The following is a 19,848-nucleotide window of genomic DNA, read 5'->3' as shown; positions in this document are numbered from 1 at the left end:
TACCCTAGGCCAGAGTGAACAGACTGAGGAAGGAACGGTTGTCTCTAGATCTGTTACACCTATATCTTTTTACCCTAGGCCAGAGTGAACAGACTAACGAAGGAACGGTTGTCTCTAGATCTGGTACACCTGTAAGTTTCTCTACCCTAGGCCAGAGTGAACAGACTGAGGAAGGAACGGTTGTCTCTAGATCTGTTACACCTATATCTTTTTACCCTAGGCCAGAGTGAACAGACTAACGAAGGAACGGTTGTCTCTAGATCTGGTACACCTATGTTTCTCTACCCTAGGCCAGAGTGGAGTGAAAGGAAGTAACAACATTTAACTGTCAGTGAATGATCCTTGTTTAAACTGACCTGTCCAGCATTAAAGCTTCCTTATGTAACACTGAGAACACAAACACTGTCTACCTTGATGTTGTATAACCCACATAAGAGACAGTAATTCTAACTTAATAGTACAACATATAATCATTTACATCTGAACAAATTCACTGGTGGGAAGCAGGGTGGAAGGAATCATGGTGTGTGTGTGTGTGTTCTTGTCTTTAAATATTACTACAAATCTCATCGTGTCCTGTCCTACCGGCTACATATTTAAGTATACCCTAATGTTTCTGTCACATTTACTGTGTCTGACGTAGGGCGGCCATCGTTTATGTCTTCATTGGACAGACACGCGTTACTTCATTAAGACTATCTCACAAACATCAGGAAGTGATGTTACAGAAGAGTTAAGCAATGGCTCCAGAACGAGATTCGAACCTAGGACCACTGAACTTTGAGACAGACACTCTAACCAATTGAGTAGCCTCCAGCCCAGTACCCCTTACACTATAATTAGGTGATCCTTACTGACCTGCTGGCAAATTTTCTGACTGCTCCAACCCTAATTTAAACAAATCTTTGTTTTGTTCAATAAACTTTCTTATAAATGTTTTCACTAGCAGCTACTTGATCTTTACAAACACTGTTTACTTTCAATAATATCCTTCAAGAAACAAAGAGTGATGTCTAATAAATTCAAAAGTTGTCAGAAATATCTATTTTTCAGACTTATCCTCAACCCAAGATATCCTCAGATAATGAGTGTTCCAATGTCTTGAGTGATCTGGAGAAGTCTTCACTTAGCCAGACTACTAGAGTAGCACTGGATATTACAGACCTCTAATACTTATAAAAATCCTCAGCAAAAATATCAGGCTATTTTTTGGTTTCAGTTATATATCAATTATTACAACCACTGAAGCTTTAGTTGACTAAACTATAATATTAAGGAAATCTCCATTGTACAACACAGGATTTTCTGCAAATTCAAATGTGATTCTGATTAATTTTGTATTATTTGGAAAATTTGCTGTTTTGTGGTCTTTGTAATGCCTGCATCATTATTTTGTATAAGTCGTGGTAGAAAATTGTTAATCAATATGACGGTATGCATATGGGAGATGCATGAAATCTTAGTGAAATGTTTGATCTTGACCTTCCATATTCCCCACTACATGTGTTAGATTCTATTCATCTGCAACCAGGACTTAATTATTTGAGGTGAACTTATTGGTTCTAAATAACCAAAATTGTAGCTACAGAAAGAAATGTGAAAAGAAAGCATTTTGTCATGTGCTACAGCTATATAGCTAGGTTATCATTAATGTTCCTCAGTGCCTTTTTACAAGTGTAGAGCTACATACATGTATGTATCTAGCTAGGTTATCATTAATGTTCCTCGTGGCCTTTTTACAAGTGTAGAGCTACATACATGTATGTATATACCAGTAGCTAGATTGTGGATCTAAATCACAGACTTTCTACCGTGGTTACAGCTACATGCATAAAAAGAAGTACTTTTCACACAGATTAAAAGCGGGTTTTTTTCATTTTGTAATTTGCCTCTCAGAAACTGTAGTTTTTTATGATCTGATTTTGAAATATAGTCCCCATTCTGTGAAATTTCTGTTCCAGTTTTATAGCTAGACAGATGGAATTTGTCTCCCCAGAAAAGTGAATTCCTTTGATTATACAGCGACAGGGTTCTTTATTATGGTAATGATTGCCAAATCTTACACCATCAATACAGGGTCTCAACTTCAATCATACACAACACACCTTACATATCGGTCACTACACCTTCTTGACCATTATCATCAGACAGTGGTCAATGTTATCTGTATACCTCTGGCTGTGTGGTCATATCTGATCCTGACCACTGTCCACCAGGATTTACAGTTCAACTAGTGCTGCCAGGTAAATCTGTATACCTGTTCACTGTACATTCTGTCTTGCTGGGATGCTAGGGGCAGGTATATTCGCAGGTGAATGCAAGTAATTCATATTACACAAAAAGTGACATAAACTCTCTCCTGAGGTCAAACAATTCACCTTAGATGACCAATCTGACATTACCAAAATTGTAACAGTCCTTGACAAGTTCCTTATTTAACAGATATCAGTTATCAAATATAAGTTATCAGACACTGGTCACTCTCAGATAAGATACTGGTCAACACCCTTATCTTAGGGTTATAACTATGTACATACCACTCTCTCAGCCTTTGCTTTGTTTTGAACAATACCAGCTATTGTTTCTCGCTGTATTTGATCAAAAGTTACACTAAAATTTCTAAAAAGATAGTTAAACAGAGGTCAAACTATCAAAATGAACACTGTATTTAGAGGAATAGGAAGAAAAAAACTGAAACAATAAATTCTGAAAAGTAGCTCCATACTAAATAATCAATTGAGTTGAATGTTTTATAGTTTTATTGTTTAAGACATGTGAAGGTGAAGTTGAAAGCTGTGCCAAACTACATCTACATATAACACTGAACACGTACCAAACTACATCTACATATAACACTGAACACGTACCAAACTACATCTACATATAACACTGAACACGTACCAAACTACATCTACATATAACACTGAACACGTACCAAACTACATCTACATATAACACTGAACACGTACCAAACTACATCTACATATAACACTGAACACGTACCAAACTACATCTACATATAACACTGAACACGTACCAAACTACATCTACATATAACACTGAACACGTACCAAACTACATCTACATATAACACTGAACACGTACCAAACTACATCTACATATAACACTGAACACGTACCAAACTACATCTACATATAACACTGAACACGTACCAAACTACATCTACATATAACACTGAACACGTACCAAACTACATCTACATATAACACTGAACACGTACCAAACTACATCTACATATAACACTGAACACGTACCAAACTACATCTACATATAACACTGAACACGTACCAAACTACATCTACATATAACACTGAACACGTACCAAACTACATCTACATATAACACTGAACACGTACCAAACTACATCTACATATAACACTGAACACGTACCAAACTACATCTACATATAACACTGAACACGTACCAAACTACATCTACATATAACACTGAACACGTACCAAACTACATCTACATATAACACTGAACACGTACCAAACTACATCTACATATAACACTGAACACGTACCAAACTACATCTACATATAACACTGAACACGTACCAAACTACATCTACATATAACACTGAACACGTACCAAACTACATCTACATATAACACTGAACACGTACCAAACTACATCTACATATAACACTGAACACGTACCAAACTACATCTACATATAACACTGAACACGTACCAAACTACATCTACATATAACACTGAACACGTACCAAACTACATCTACATATAACACTGAACACGTACCAAACTACATCTACATATAACACTGAACACGTACCAAACTACATCTACATATAACACTGAACACGTACCAAACTACATCTACATATAACACTGAACACGTACCAAACTACATCTACATATAACACTGAACACGTACCAAACTACATCTACATATAACACTGAACACGTACCAAACTACATCTACATATAACACTGAACACGTACCAAACTACATCTACATATAACACTGAACACGTACCAAACTACATCTACATATAACACTGAACACGTACCAAACTACATCTACATATAACACTGAACACGTACCAAACTACATCTACATATAACACTGAACACGTACCAAACTACATCTACATATAACACTGAACACGTACCAAACTACATCTACATATAACACTGAACACGTACCAAACTACATCTACATATAACACTGAACACGTACCAAACTACATCTACATATAACACTGAACACGTACCAAACTACATCTACATATAACACTGAACACGTACCAAACTACATCTACATATAACACTGAACACGTACCAAACTACATCTACATATAACACTGAACACGTACCAAACTACATCTACATATAACACTGAACACGTACCAAACTACATCTACATATAACACTGAACACGTACCAAACTACATCTACATATAACACTGAACACGTACCAAACTACATCTACATATAACACTGAACACGTACCAAACTACATCTACATATAACACTGAACACGTACCAAACTACATCTACATATAACACTGAACACGTACCAAACTACATCTACATATAACACTGAACATGTACCAAACTACATCTAGATATTACACTGAACATGTACCAAACTACATCTACATATAACACTGAACACGTGCCAAACTACATCTACATATAACAAAAGGCAAAACACTAGAGTATACATGTGTACAGTAACCTCCCATTATTTGTTTTGGATATAACGTCATTTGGACAGGGCCAGGGAACTGCCCCTCAGATCATTATGGTAATTGGAGGTTCAGAGTCCTGGACGCATACTGGTCCAGCCGTCACATTTAAAAAAAAAAAAATCAAGCCGACTAATTCATAGTTACAAGTTAAGTGGGTATGGTGCAGGGATCCTTTAACACAAAGCATACCAGAATATACCTTATATTACCACAGTGATAGATCTAGAGCTTTCCTCATTGTCATTATAATTAAAACCAACAGCTAGCTACAACTGATAATATCTAATTTAAGGGTTATCATAAAAGCCATTTACTGTTAACTTTAATTTCAAAATTGAACTGTCATGTTGCCTAGGGAAACACAAACTTGTAGCTGATGATAATTTCAGTCTATGTACATACACATCAATAAATCTATTGTCATGAAGCAAATGATTACTCGTCCCAGCCCCACCCTTATACTTTCACTGATACAATAAGTTCATGCTAATTCCATATTGAGATAATGAATCGTCTTTATCTGTGGAAAGCATTAAACTTATCAATTTAACGCTACTGTAGTTGTCAATGTATAAATGCAGGTTTTTTCCTTAATACATTTGTGTGAACAAAAGGAAAGAAAATGTTCACAGATCAGGGCCCGTATTCATGAAACTGTGCTGTGATGCTCAATCATGGATTTTGTGCTCAAGCCTGATTTCTTGTTTTGGTTAAAAATTAAAAATAAACCCTTGTTTGTCAAGGATTTGGAAACAAAATTGAAGAGACTTAATGAATGCCGATCACTGTTCTCAATGTTTACATTTGACATTTTTATTGTTTTACATGATTTAAGTGAGTTACAGGAAAGCTGGTGGGAGCCCAGAATCCATGTTTGAGCATGAGAATGGTTTCATGAATATGGGTTCAGGTTTGAATCAAAGTCAATATTCTATTGTGACAATCACTCAGTAAACAGAACAAGCAATGACTAGCTGGTATACTGCTGATGTGTGGATTTGTGTCAAAGTCATTGGGCTCATTAATACATTTTAGAGACTAACAAGATCTTTGACATTCATAGTATCATAATTGACATTCATTGTATCGGGTCAAATAAATAGCCATACAACAAAACTACAAGGTAAATTGAACTGGATTTAAATTATTGTGTTTACTGAAATCAAAATGTTAATTACACTGTATTTGGATAACTTTTGTTCGATCAGAATATAATTTGGAAAGGAGCCTTTGAGTAATACAGCTGGGGCTATTTAAAATCCTTAAACATGTTGAGAAGTTATAAGTAAAGCTAGTGTATATGGACTGTACACACTGCTAATCTTCATACAGTATCGTTAACCTGTTTTTATAAGGATGAGAGGAATGTGTGGCCAACATGTGGCACCCGGTAAGGGGTTCTCTTCAGAACATAACCAAAAACAAGTTAATTATACACACACTGGAATATTGTGTCAGTGTGTCAATAGTGCTGGGCACCAGGATTATTACCCATTGTGGATTCCATACCCAAAATAATCTGGACACACAGTTGGGTAATTGTACGTATAGAACATTTGAAACAAGGTGTAACAGTTCTATAGAAGTACAGGTTTTGACATTATTGTAACCAAACGAGTTCAATGAGTCACCTGGTACCTGTGCTCTACTGACCTGTGTGGAGATTATACCTAATAACATTAGTACTAATGTGGTAGACCGTCAGTACATTACGGCTACCATTGCTAATTATATTATTACAATCAAGATATGAAATTTCAGTACAGATTAGTAAAATAACACGGCCATCATAATAGGATCAAACATAATCTAGCATTCGTCCGGCTAAGTATTCCCCTCCAACATTTTTTCACCTGGTTCATTATTAAGAATCAGCTACTGATTGATAATCTCAATTTCCTCTATTTGGAGAAAAAAATAACCTTAATTTTAGATACAAAATAAACACCATCTTTTAAACCGTGCTCTATAATGACGCAGACGAATCCTAGTGCTTTTAATTTTGTACTTGTTCTAGTAAATACCTTTATATAATGCAACACTTAGTACAACACATCATCAAAATGTTTAGTATAAGTAGTACTATAGCGTAATAATACATCTGATGTCATTAAGGCTTTTTTCTACATGTCTGTCCATATGTATCTGGATGAAATCTCTGAATTTTGATATGCCTGTCTGTGTGAAGTAAGGTTGCAGCAACCAGTGGCACATGGAGTCTTGACAAAATATTCATCTTTCATTTTGATACTCTGTGTGTACTACACTTGGAATACACCAATGATTATGTGTTAGGATTCGCACAAGATTGGTCCTTGATTTGATCCCTGGAATTTGGAATTTCTTGGTTCACTGATTTTTCCTCTTTTGTTTAGAAATTTAAATAGATGGTCCTTGTACTTTAATTCTGTTCTAACAAACTCGACCTTTTTACTACTTGTTTGTACGACCAACCACTTACTATACAACAGTTTTTCTCTGGTTCACAGCTATTGTGTCACATTAAATCCATGTTATTATACTTAGGACAGTAAACACATGATAAATCTAACATGAAAATGTACCATTTATGGACTGTCAAACTTGCTACTGTATCAGTGAAATATAATGTAAACATAAAAGCATAAAACTACACTAAAATATATAATAGAATTTTAACTGAACACAAAAAATATGAAGTTTTTCTCTACTGCTGCAAAGAAAATGATCAATATGCCAAATACCCATAACCCGTGGGTATGCATTTCACCCCTTGATGGGGTTTCACACAGAGCAACAACAGCTGTAGACAAATATAGGTCTGGTTATGCTGCATAAACAACCTGTTTAGTTATGAAAAAATGTCTTAGAATATTGGTATTGTGATATATATAATTTATAGGGGATCATTCTTAACCGCAGGTAATCATGATTATTTTGCTATATGACATGTATATGAAAATATCAGCGATTCCACATTAATATGAGATAACATAGTGACAAAAGTTTGTGCGAAGGTGCATTTTTTTACTGTATGATACAAAGATCTGTTGCTAAGAAGTGAGGGAGCAATGAATCTTCATCGCCGAACCTCCCCAGGGCCACAGGTAGAGAAGAATGGAAGCATTATTTCTAAATAACTGTCCTGACCCTGCTTCATTTTACTCCCTTATCTGTAATATTTACAGTGTTGCACACTTTTTCATTATGTCACCAAAATGGTACATTAAAATATAGCCAGGTGAGGATTCTGACCTGGTTGATGTATAGCAGACACAAATCTATATATCTCTACCCTGTAGACAGCATTACATTTTGTACCATATCTAACCCAATGAAAACCTCTTTCAGAGGAAAGAACATCTTCTGATGACACACGTGAAGTGTTGTACAGATAGAATGTATGTTTAGCACCCTGTGAATAACTAAGGTAATACAATAAATAGAAATTTTATACAAAAAGAATCGGAGATACTGTATTTTTTACCTATAGTATTTTTTACCTATAGCATTTTTTTTAATCCAGATTTGTTTCCTTTATATTTACCTTGACATGCAAACCTAAGTAAATTACCAAAATTTGAGTAGCCAAATTTATTCAACTTTGACATTATTTATTTAACAATTTATATTAAATTCTTGAGGGGGTTAAGTGAATTGTTAACTTTTGCTTTTGTTTATGAGAATATATATGGTAATTCCTTCCCAAACAGTCCTACTGACTGACCTTCACCCTGGTCCCATGTTGCTAATGTCTGTCAAAAAAAAACCTGGGCCATAAGGTGTCTCATTTAAATTTGGTTTGTTGGTGGATTTGTCATGTCTCAGGTAGCTTTAGGTCACAGGTGTAGACCTGCTTTGATAAAACTTTTCTTCAATAAGGAACATGTGATGACATAATCGAGATCAATAAATAAGTGGACACTATGTTAAGGTTGAGGACCCTGAGGGAGATTAGCCTTTGGCTAAATCAGGTTTTTAATCCTCAGTAAATGAAGTTTATTATTATCATTATTATTATAACCCAAGTCCTTCTGAAGTAACAACTTTCTAGATAACTAAGCCCTAATAAAGTTACAACTTTCCTGAAGAAAAATGATGCATTGTAATTTTATCTCATACCATAAAGAAACTTTGAAGTGGAGAAAATTGCCAAAAAAGTTCAAAGAATTATAAATCACAAATTTTGATTCCTGCATGCAACACAAAATTTAATGTAATTTCATATAAATGTACTTGTCATTAAGGTAGGTACAGAGACCAGGGCCTGTATTCACGAAATTATACTCGTGCTAAGCGTGGATTTTGTGCTCAAGCCTTTTTTGCTCCCTTTTTAAATTTATATAAAAAATATTATTTTGTCAATGGTTTTGAAAATTATTGAAGAAACTTATTAAAGCCGATTTTAACGAGTTACAAGAAAGTTGGTTTGAGCACAGAATCCATGCTTGAGCATGAGAACGGTTTCATGAATATGGGCTCTCACAGGGTAATATGACAGAATGTTTTAAAGAATGTTTTAATGGAAATAAATTTTCTCTTAAGGTAGTGGACTGCAAATCTATATTCAAACATGATGTCCTTACATCTGACAACTGTGCATAATATCAACATATACATGATGTACTTGTTAATTGAATTATGTAAACACATTGCACCAGGTGTCATATTACCTAGTCTGCCCTTTTACCTCACACCTGCTGAATGTATGTAAATTAGACATGTCACTGTCACTCATGTCCAGTTTCTGAGATCTGATCATACATCATCATGTCAGGTCTGGTCATCTGGTCAGACTGATGTCCACTGATTGGTCAGTTTTAGTCATCAATGAAATGTGAAATGGCAGATGGTTTTCGTAGGGAATCTATATAATTTATCTGGTGCTTACGACATGTGTAATTAACATAGCAGTGAGGTATGATCACCTCAGAGTGACCAAACCTGTCACTTTTATCAAAACATGGACCAACTAATATATAAAGCCCACACACTCGATCTCGGCCAATTTCTGAAAGTTGGTCAACATTTCATTGGATGGTGAATTGTTTAAGAATTTGAAATCAGGAATTGGCCAAAAAAATATTTTAGGTATAAATTAAGATTTTACCACTTGAGAGTTCTCTCCTAAAAGTATGAAAGGTTGTCATTTGTGAATCTGATCAATTCACAGATAACCTTAATATCTCATTGGTCAGGTCTCCCGGTTGAGGGATATAAAACATAAAAGTATAGGTGATTGGCCAGATTGTGATTTCTCTCATATCCGGTCATGTAAGATAACGCTGGCCATGTAAGATAACTATGCTTGCTGAGTCTGTGACGTCACAATGGCTCAACAATGAAGTGACGTCACAAATTTGGAAAACACCGATGCTGCAATGCGGAAAAGGCAACATAATGAAATTAAAACCTTTTAAGATACATTTACTGACAAGTTAGAAAGATGAGATTATTTTCCTGCACAAACTCTGTTTACTAATAATATGTTACATGTAAATCTCGCTGACGAATTCGTTTTCATCATGCCCAAGGGTGTAGGATAGGGAAATTCCACCCGAGGGGTTTTCAAATTTGGTAAAACCTGAGGGAAAGAGTCTTATAATCTCACTGTTTATATGTAACAACCTTCTGATTGCTTTTCATTTTCAGCTTTTCAGCAATACATATTTCATTTGTAGAGTCTCATAGTAAAACACTTCTTCACTAATTATGAACATATTATGAACAGTATGTCTCTGACTACAAAAAGACCCAGACATTACAGGGAGTCAATCAGGTCATCTCTGACCACAAAATACCAAGATATTAACTCATATATATTCATCCCTACATTTTTAAACTGGACTTGCCCAGTCTTTGATATGGTAAGGTTCAAAAGCAACTCTAGGGGTGAATGGGTAAAAGTATGTCAATGGTGGTCATTTTTCATCTACAGAATACCATATTACACGAAAAAGTGTATAACACAGAAGAAGCTCCCTGTAATTATCTTGGCCTGATTGGAGTCAGATTTCATGCAATTAAACAACACGGTTTCTACTTGCCTCTCTCTCTGGAACAAATGTACTTATTCCCCCTTTCAGCACGCGTGGAATTTTATATGTCCTCTCCTGCAATATAAACAAAATCAAGAGTGACAGCTGCAAACATGTATGTTTTTCTATGTTTATCTGTCTATTTCTGTTTTAGTATATGTGTTGATATTTTCTTTCATGATAACCCACTATAACAGGAACACATGTACAATCACAGCCCCCGCCCTACACCACCAACACACACTCTTTTCCCTCTTGTACTTTAACAATATAGGAAGTATTAAGTTCACACATTATCATTTTCATTTGACATCTAGGTTAAAGTAAAGTTGTCAATGGCATCAGTACAATTTTGGATCTGTTATTATTTCACACACCTCATGAAGAAACAATTGGTTCCCTCCCAATTTTTATGTAATTATGATTTGTAATGAGGATGCAATCATTTTTATTCAAAATTGAAAATAAACTTCACGTTTCTTTTTATAAACAATTAAAGCAAGGATTCCCATTCCAAGGGGGTGAGATCTAGCTGTGCCCCATATTACAGACATATTATACCGGGTAGATAATGGGGTGGGGATCTCCAGATCTGTGCCGTACATTATTCACACAGACCATAGTGTGGATCTAGACCACAATACAGATCATGGGTTGGGGATCCGTGCCAATTAAGCACTTATGTAACTAAATGGATTGTAACAGAGTAAAATTTTCCAAAACAGTATGACATTCAAGAATACTGTTTATTTTACCTTCAAATATTTTTCATCTGAATTGGAACTTCTAAACATAAAAGGTTTGCAGGCAAAAAAAATTCATATAAATATATACATGTATATTCACGGAATTAGATTAGATTGTTATCCAAGTCCGTGGTATATTGTATTATTTTCTCTTTAAGTTTTCACTAAGAATATCTGGTACACAACTAAAAGTAATTCCCTTCATCTTCTGATCAATTTAAAGTTTCCAGTTAAGACTTTAAAGGCTGTCATATAATAGAAACCATTAAAGAACAAGAAGATCCCATAAAATACATTTCAAGAACACTTCTGGCCTTATACTGACACTTATCTGTTAAAAGTTATAGCCCTTGCCTAGCTGGGTCAGGGCCTAAGCCTTCAAGCTCTAACTATGAGACAACTTGTCTCCAATTCTCTCACCAGATGACAATCAGCTGATCAAAATAAAACGTACTTGGAACATCTTTAAGTCATTCAAGCATGCAGAGAAATATATACAAACTGGCCGAAGGTGAGGTGGAGGTAAAGAAATATATACCACAATGGTTCACAGGTAATCGTGCTGGTCATCTCGCACATCAACATACAAAGATATAAAACAGCTGACTCAGCAGATTCTAACTAAGTGGTTCATACATGTGTAGCCATCTATTTAACAGACTGGCTATAACAATCTACAGCTGACATATGACCGTAGTGCCCTTACAACACTGACCGATTATATATCAATACTACAGTACAGATTTTACTTCCCTTTGGGACATATTGACCAACTTCAGTTCCATATTTTACCAAGGTCAGGACTATATATATATGATCGATTATACTGAGGACTAAACTGTCTATTAGGCCCACCTCAGTGTTTAACAGGTATGCATTATTTTATGTCCTTGTCTGGTCAATAGGAGTTTAACTTTTAGAACAATTTAAGTCTAGTGTCCATTTTAGCCAGAATTTCCCTTCTCAATGTCATAATCAAAACTTTAACCAGCTTTCTCCTCCTCCATATTGTAACTTTAACATTTTAACCAGCGAGTTCTCCTCTTCCATATAACAATCATAACCTATCAAACACACTTCTGTTTACGATCATTAACTATAGTTTCTAATAATGAATTAAATAATAATACCGCAGCGCTTTGATCGACTGTTTACCCAGTCACGCAGGGTTACTGCTTACTCAGGGCAGAACTTGGTAATAAAGGGTGTGGTTTATTCATGAAAACCCCTGATTGCTGTGAGTTAAGATTAACCCCTGATTGCTGTGAGTTAAGATGTTTCTAAAGGTTGCACTACTAGGACAAAATTATGGTTATCAGGGGGTTAAACAAGTGAAAACAGCTTATTCACTATATCTTATCCAAAAATTTGCTGACATCACAGGAAATGATTGAAGACTATAACTTATTTGAGGACACTGGTTTCTAATATAACATCACAGAAATGAATCTACATGTTTGTAATTAAGTCATAAAACACCGCCACTTTATCGATTTAATTAGGCACCAGGTACAGATTTTTATAGACAATTATCATGATTATACTGCTATTAAATCCTGATAAAGACATTCTATTGAGCTATACCACCTAAATGTCCCACATTAGAGGCTCATACAGAGGAATGTCAAATAAACTGTCAAGGATTTTATTTGTTGATGTCAACTCATAAAATAAGAAAACCTCCATATCACTGACACTTCCTTCAGTCAGTTTGACTAAATGTTTGTCAGGATCACAGTTATTTCACTGATACTGAAGTCAAACGTATCATGAATTATATCCCAACAACCCTGCCTCCCATTCCTACATTATTTGATCTGTCTACAATACCATCGAGTGTGGACTGTATCCATGTACAGAATTCTGTTCGATGTGTAAATGACTATCTGAAGAAAAAATTATAAATCACACCTACAAGGAGATGTTAAACTGTTCAGGAAGAAAATCTCATTCAAAATTTTTTGACCATCCAAACTATAAGATTATACAATTGTGAACATTGTCACATGAACTGGTTATGATATAATGGTCATTGTATAGAAAAGGTTATCACAGAACCAGCATGTATGATATGTACAGTCTATATCTGATGGTAGGGGTAGGATGGATGATATGTACAGTCTATATCTGATGGTAGGGGTAGGATGTATGATATGTAACAGTCTATATCTGATGGTAGGGGTAGGATGTATGATATTTAAGGCTATATATCTCTGATGGTAGGGGGTAGGATGCATGATATGTAATTATGGTCTATATATCTCTGATGGTAGGGGTAGGATGTATGATATGTAAGGTGTATATATCTCTGATGGGAGGGGTAGGATGTATGAAATTTAAGGTCTATATATCTCTGATGGTAGGGGTAGGATGTATGATATGTAAGGTCTATATATCTCTGATGGTAGGGGGTAGGATGTATGATATGTAAGGTGTATATATCTCTGATGGTAGGGGTAGGATGTATGAAATTTAAGGTCTATATATCTCTGATGGTAGGGGTAGGATGTATGATATTTAAGGTCTATATCTGATGGTAGGGGTAGGATGTATGATATGTAAGGTCTATATATCTCTGATGGTAGGGGTAGGATGATGTATTCGTGGTCTGTCAGCTGTGTGCATGTCTATCATACAATGACATGCCCATATTGTAATATTGGTAAAGGGATAAATTCACAACAACAGAAGATTTTACTGGTATTTTATAGTTTATGGAAATTGCATAGCCTAAAAAAAACTGAAGTGTCTCAGAAGCAATAACAGTAAAATGTATCGACCTTCAGCGGCTAGCATGGATGAATGTATTACGATTAAGATTCAATATATCTTGGATATTTTTCTTGCATTGCCAGACAAGAAATTCCATGTGCCTAAGCCAGACAAATCTACTTATAAATCAAAATTTTATTATTGAGAGCATTTACAATATATTGGTGTTTAAATAAGATTTTTTTTGTGCTGAAAATTTCTTTTTTGCTAAAGGCAATTACACCGAAGTCCACAATTTAACAAGAATTTGTTACATATCAAAATGATTTTCTGCCTCTTAACTTTGCAAAGGAAAATCAGATGATATATCTTGGATATTTTTCTTGCATTGCCAGACAAGAAATTCCATGTGCCTAACTAAGCCAGACAAATCTACTTATAAATCAAAGTTTTATTATTGAGAGCATTTACAATATATTGGTGTTAATTTCTTTTTTGCTAAAGGCAATTACACCGAAGTCCACAATTTAACAAGAATTTGTTACATATCAGAATGATTTTCTGCCTCTTAACTTTGCAAAGGAAAATCAGATGATGTAAGATTTGTATAACGTTTTTCAAAATTACTTGTGAACTTAAGTAATATTGAAGACTGAAATGAAAAAGCAGAGAAAAATTATGTTATTTCAAACAGCTTCCTCAATCACATTGGTTTGAAATTCTGGTAAACCATGTGAGATGTGATAAACATTCTCCTAGAGTAATACTACATAACTACTGGTCAATACCCACACCCCCACTATTCCCAGTCACCATTGTCCCTAGCCAGGCTCACACCTCTGACTCCTGGTGTAATTTACCACCTTTCACTACATACAACAAAACTATCAATAAGGCCCCCTTTGTCTGGACATTGTCCAGGGGGTGTTTAGGTTTTATACTGGTGACCACTGTTTATCTCCAACACAGTGTTTCACTTAAAGCCTGCAGTCCACTGACAAAACACTGTTGCCATGCAAGAAGTCTGGCAGTGGTCATTTACTTAATTTACAGGTGCCAGACTGGTCAGTTGACCAATAATACTGGACTTAGGTCTGAGCAGGTGCCCCCCACTTTCCACACAAAGCCATTGTCTACTGAGGCAGTAAAGACCTGATAATGACAACCACAGCAGTTAATTAATACAGCTGGGATCAATATGTCGACTTCTTCATGTTGTTTACAAACTCTGATAATTCAATGCATCCATTTAAGAAGGTATGTTACCTAAATATGACATGGATCTCCTTTCCATAAAGAGTTCCTAACTGAAAAACCTGTAACATATATCTAAAAAAAATCTCCATTATAACATGTAATTAAAACTTCACTATGGTGATGAATTTGATAAGTAAATTGTTTTAAAGTAGATTACTGTAACCAATATAATAATAGTAATAAAGGCTTTATTTATTCTTGATAACATTTTGAGCATGAAGCTCATCTTACATATGGTTAAGATACAATGTATGATAAAATGTACAATATTTACAGCCAGAGGTTCAATGAATAAGGGAGATAACTCTGACATAAATCACAGATATAAATTGCAAGGGAGATAACTCAAGCCCAAATCACAGGTACGTTGCATCCTACACATAAAATGTAGAATTCATCCTTAATTCAAAGCCAATTATCCTTACACCGGCTTTTTATTTAGCATTTTCAATCCAAATATCTTGACTGCTTCATGAAATAGAAGTGTTTTCAAGGTCCATCAATTCTGACATATCAATATCCTTTTAATTGTATCTCATATCTCACAAAGTGAAATCGTTCAAATTTCCTTTGCAGGGTCATAATTATACAGGTACAGATTCTGATGTAACGCACTCGAGAAAGGTGCTGCTCCTATGCTTAAGACATTATACTCAGGTTCAGATTAAACACATAACTAACAACAAGAATTGGTCACAGACATACATTTTTAATTTGACAGGAAACATGCAACTGACTGGACCAACCCTAAAAAATTAATCCCAGGACACAAATCTCAAATCTAAATTTAGGGAGAATTTCGATTTGTTCATGCACATCGTTTATACAGTACATATGGCCATGACATAGATATTTTTACTACTGAAAAAAACAACTCAACACCTCCCATTATCATCAATCCCTCAGCCAAACAATGCAAAAAATGTAGGTTAATGGAAAGTGCCACTGTGACTTATCCACAGTTTATGTACTTGTATATATTTATGTCTACTTGTCTCAACAGACAGCAAGGATGGAATCTCTATAAAGGTGTACAAACTACAAACACATACTTATAATTTTATCAGTACATGTATCTGGTGTATTGGTCATTACCTTTTGTACCTCAGTGTTGTTCTACTGTACCTCAGTGTTGTTCTACTATATCTCAGTGTTGTTCTAGTGTACCTCAGTGTTGTTATACTGTACCTCAGGTTTGGTCTACTATACCTCAGTTTTGTTCTACTGCCCCTCAGGTTTGTTCTACTGTACCCCAGTTTTGTTCTACTATACCTCAGTGTTGTTATACTGTACCTCAGTTTTGTTTTACTGTACCTCAGTTTTTTTCTACTGTACCTCAGTTTTGTTCTACTATCCCTCAGTTTTGTTCTTCTGTATCTCAGTTTTGTTATACTGTACATCAGTTTTGTTCTACTATACCTCAGTGTTGTTCCACTATACCTCAGTGTTGTTATACTGTACCTCAGTTTTGTTCTTCTGTACCTCAGTGTTGTTCTACTGTACCTCAGTTTTGTTCTACTGTACCTCAGTTTTGTTATACTGTACCTCAGTTTTGTTCTACTGTACCTCAGTGTTGTTCTACTGTACCTCAGATTTGTTCTACTATACCTCAGTTTTGTTCTACTGCACCTCAGATTTGTTCTACTGTACCTCAGTTTTGTTCTACTGTACCTCAGTATTGTTCTACTGTACCTCCTCAGTGTTGTTCTACTGTACCTCAGTGTTGTTCTACTGTACCACAGTTTTGTTCTACTGTACCTCAATTTTGTTCTACTGTACCTCAGATTTGTTCTACTGTACCTCAGTTGTGTTCTACTGGAGTCAATCCTTCATTATTTTTCTTCTCATTTAAATCAAATTGTACAGTTTTTTTTAATAATATCTATCATATCAGGCTAATAAATAAATTTCAGTTATATATATAAGCCAATAAGAGGCTATGGCAGCCATCTAAAATTCTGAAATTTAAATTCAATCTTGAATTTATTTCAAAGTGCAAAATGATCATGTGTTTTCTGCAATACAATAAAAACAAGCATACTGAGTATTGCTTTACCCGCCCCCGCTAGCTATTACACTGTAATGATTTATAACAAGAGGCCCAACGAGCCTGCATCGCTCACCTGGTATTAATCTCACACTTGTAATCTTAAAAGTGGACTATAATACAGCTACAGGCAGAATATCAATGTTTGATTCATAAGAACCTATTAAAAGATTTAAACATATGAAGCCTTTAACCTTGAACAAGGACATTAGGTTGAAAGTGGGTCAAGGTCATTCATTTGACGAACTTGGTAGCCCTTCATCCCAGCATGCTACAGGCCCAATATCAGTACCCTGGGCCTTTTGGTTATTGAGAAAAAGTCAATTGAAAATTTTACGACATTTTACTCCTGTGACCTTAAAAGTGGGTCAAGGTCATTCATTTGAACAAACTTGGTAGCCCTTCATCCCAGCTTGCTACAGGCCCAATATCAGTACCCTGGGCCTTTTGGTTATTGAGGAGAAGTTGTTGGAAGTTGTTTCAAGACATTTGACCCCTATGACCTTGAGAGTTAGTCAAGGTCATTCATTTGAACAAACTTGGTAGCCTTTCATCACAGCATGCTACAGGCCCAATATCAGTACCCGGTGGCTTTTTGTTATTGAGAAGAAGTTGTTTGAAAATTTTAAGACATTTGACCCCTGTGACCTTTAAAGTTGGTCAAGGTCATTCATTTGAACAAACTTGGTAGCCCTTCATCCCAGCATGCTACTGGCCAAATACCATCACCCTAAAACTGGAACCTGTCTGAGATATTATTGTCCTTTGTTTCATCGGTAGGGGACTAATAAAAAAGGCTTCAATTTTTGGATATTTTTTATTATTATTATTAATTAGAGATTCCTGAAAAGAAATTTAAAGGATACTTTAATTTACTTCTCTAAACAAATTTGAAAAGGTAATGCTTAGTCTACTTGGTATGAATACTCCTGACAGCAGAATTTAAACATACTTTTGACAAATGACCAAGACACCACAGCCCTTAATTCCTTTTACAATGAAGTACTTTGTCAAATATTTTGCTGATTTGTCCTATTTGATGGATACTAATGATGTACAAGTCATCATAGACACAGGATGTTTTGTGATTAATGACCAAACCTATTTCCAACTGCTTTAAGGTAATAGGATTGTGTCGCCATTTCTCAGTAGAATTTATTCAAATTTTGTGGTTATATTGCTTTGAAGTAAAGAAAATTTTCTGCCATAAAAAAAAAATAGGTTGTCAGAATTTTAAGGATTTTAAATGGAATTTATGTAAACAGGAGTGAATTTTGAAGAAAAAAAATGAAACACATTTTTTAGGCAAAATTATGTCAATAAAAATGATACTAACATAGATAAGTATTGCATTAATGTATATCAATTTCATAAATGCTGAAATTGTGTAAAATTAATTATCTATAAACGATAAAAAATTGACATTTTATAATACATAGTAAGTGCATGCAAGAGTTATCGTTCTTGAAAAACTTCACAGTAGTGAAATAGGTAGCTGGTTTCCTGTAGTACAGAAAAATGAACACATGTGACTCATTGATTAAAAAACAACTGAATTAATGCCTGGATTGCTTTGCAATACTTTAACATTGAAAGAACACACTGTTCTGTCAATAATAAGCATACAATATTCCTCAGTTTAATATTAAACATTAGAATATGCGGAAATTGTGATATTGTCTCCCTACAATGGATTTTCAACTAGGGATGTACTTCCTATTTCCGTTTAGCAATACACTCCTATGACCTTAAATAGCAAGTACCTGTGTATGTAATACAGAATAATACTTGCTACAAGATAACATAACACAATGTCAGTATCGGTGTTGTACGTATTCACTGACTTCAAAGTCTAATTCCCCGACTTCACTGTCTTCAAAGTCTAATTCACTGTCTTCAAAGTCTAATTCACTGACTTTACAGTCTAATTCCCCGACATCACAGTCTATTCACCTATTTCACAGTCTAATTCCCGACTTCACAGTCTATTTGTACGTATTCACTGACTTCAAAATCTAATTCCCCGACTTCTCAGTCTATTCACCTACTGCACAGTCTGATTCTCTGACTTCACAGTCTATTCACTGACTTTGCAGTCTTTCACAGTCTAATTCACAGACTTCACAGTCTATTCCCCTACTTCACAGTCTAATTCACTGACTTCAAAGTCTAATTCACTGACTTTACAGTCTATTCACCTACTTCACAGTCTAATTCCCCGGCTTCACAGTCTATTCACCTACTTCACAGTCTAATTCACTGACTTTACAGTCTAATTCCCCGACTTCACAGTCTATTCACCTACTTCACAGTCTAATTCACTGACTT

General features: G+C 35.1%; 1 protein-coding gene across 2 annotated transcripts in view; it reads right to left on the bottom strand.

Moving 5' to 3' along the window:
* Positions 1-19,848, bottom strand: part of LOC110449805 (sestrin-1-like) — an 80,591-nt gene that overhangs the window by 23,576 nt on the left and 37,167 nt on the right. For both annotated transcript variants that reach the window (XM_021496895.1, XM_021496897.1), the window contains one exon: positions 10,768-10,833. In XM_021496895.1, coding sequence (XP_021352570.1) covers positions 10,768-10,833 — 66 coding nt within the window. The remainder of the gene's footprint in view (positions 1-10,767; positions 10,834-19,848) is intronic.

The sequence above is a fragment of the Mizuhopecten yessoensis genome, unplaced genomic scaffold, assembly GCF_002113885.1.
Source record: "Mizuhopecten yessoensis strain PY_sf001 unplaced genomic scaffold, ASM211388v2 scaffold4823, whole genome shotgun sequence".
Classification (NCBI taxonomy): Eukaryota; Metazoa; Mollusca; class Bivalvia; order Pectinida; family Pectinidae; genus Mizuhopecten; species Mizuhopecten yessoensis.
The sequence above is the reverse complement of the archived record's forward strand: the minus strand, read 5'-3'. Positions and strand labels throughout refer to the sequence as shown.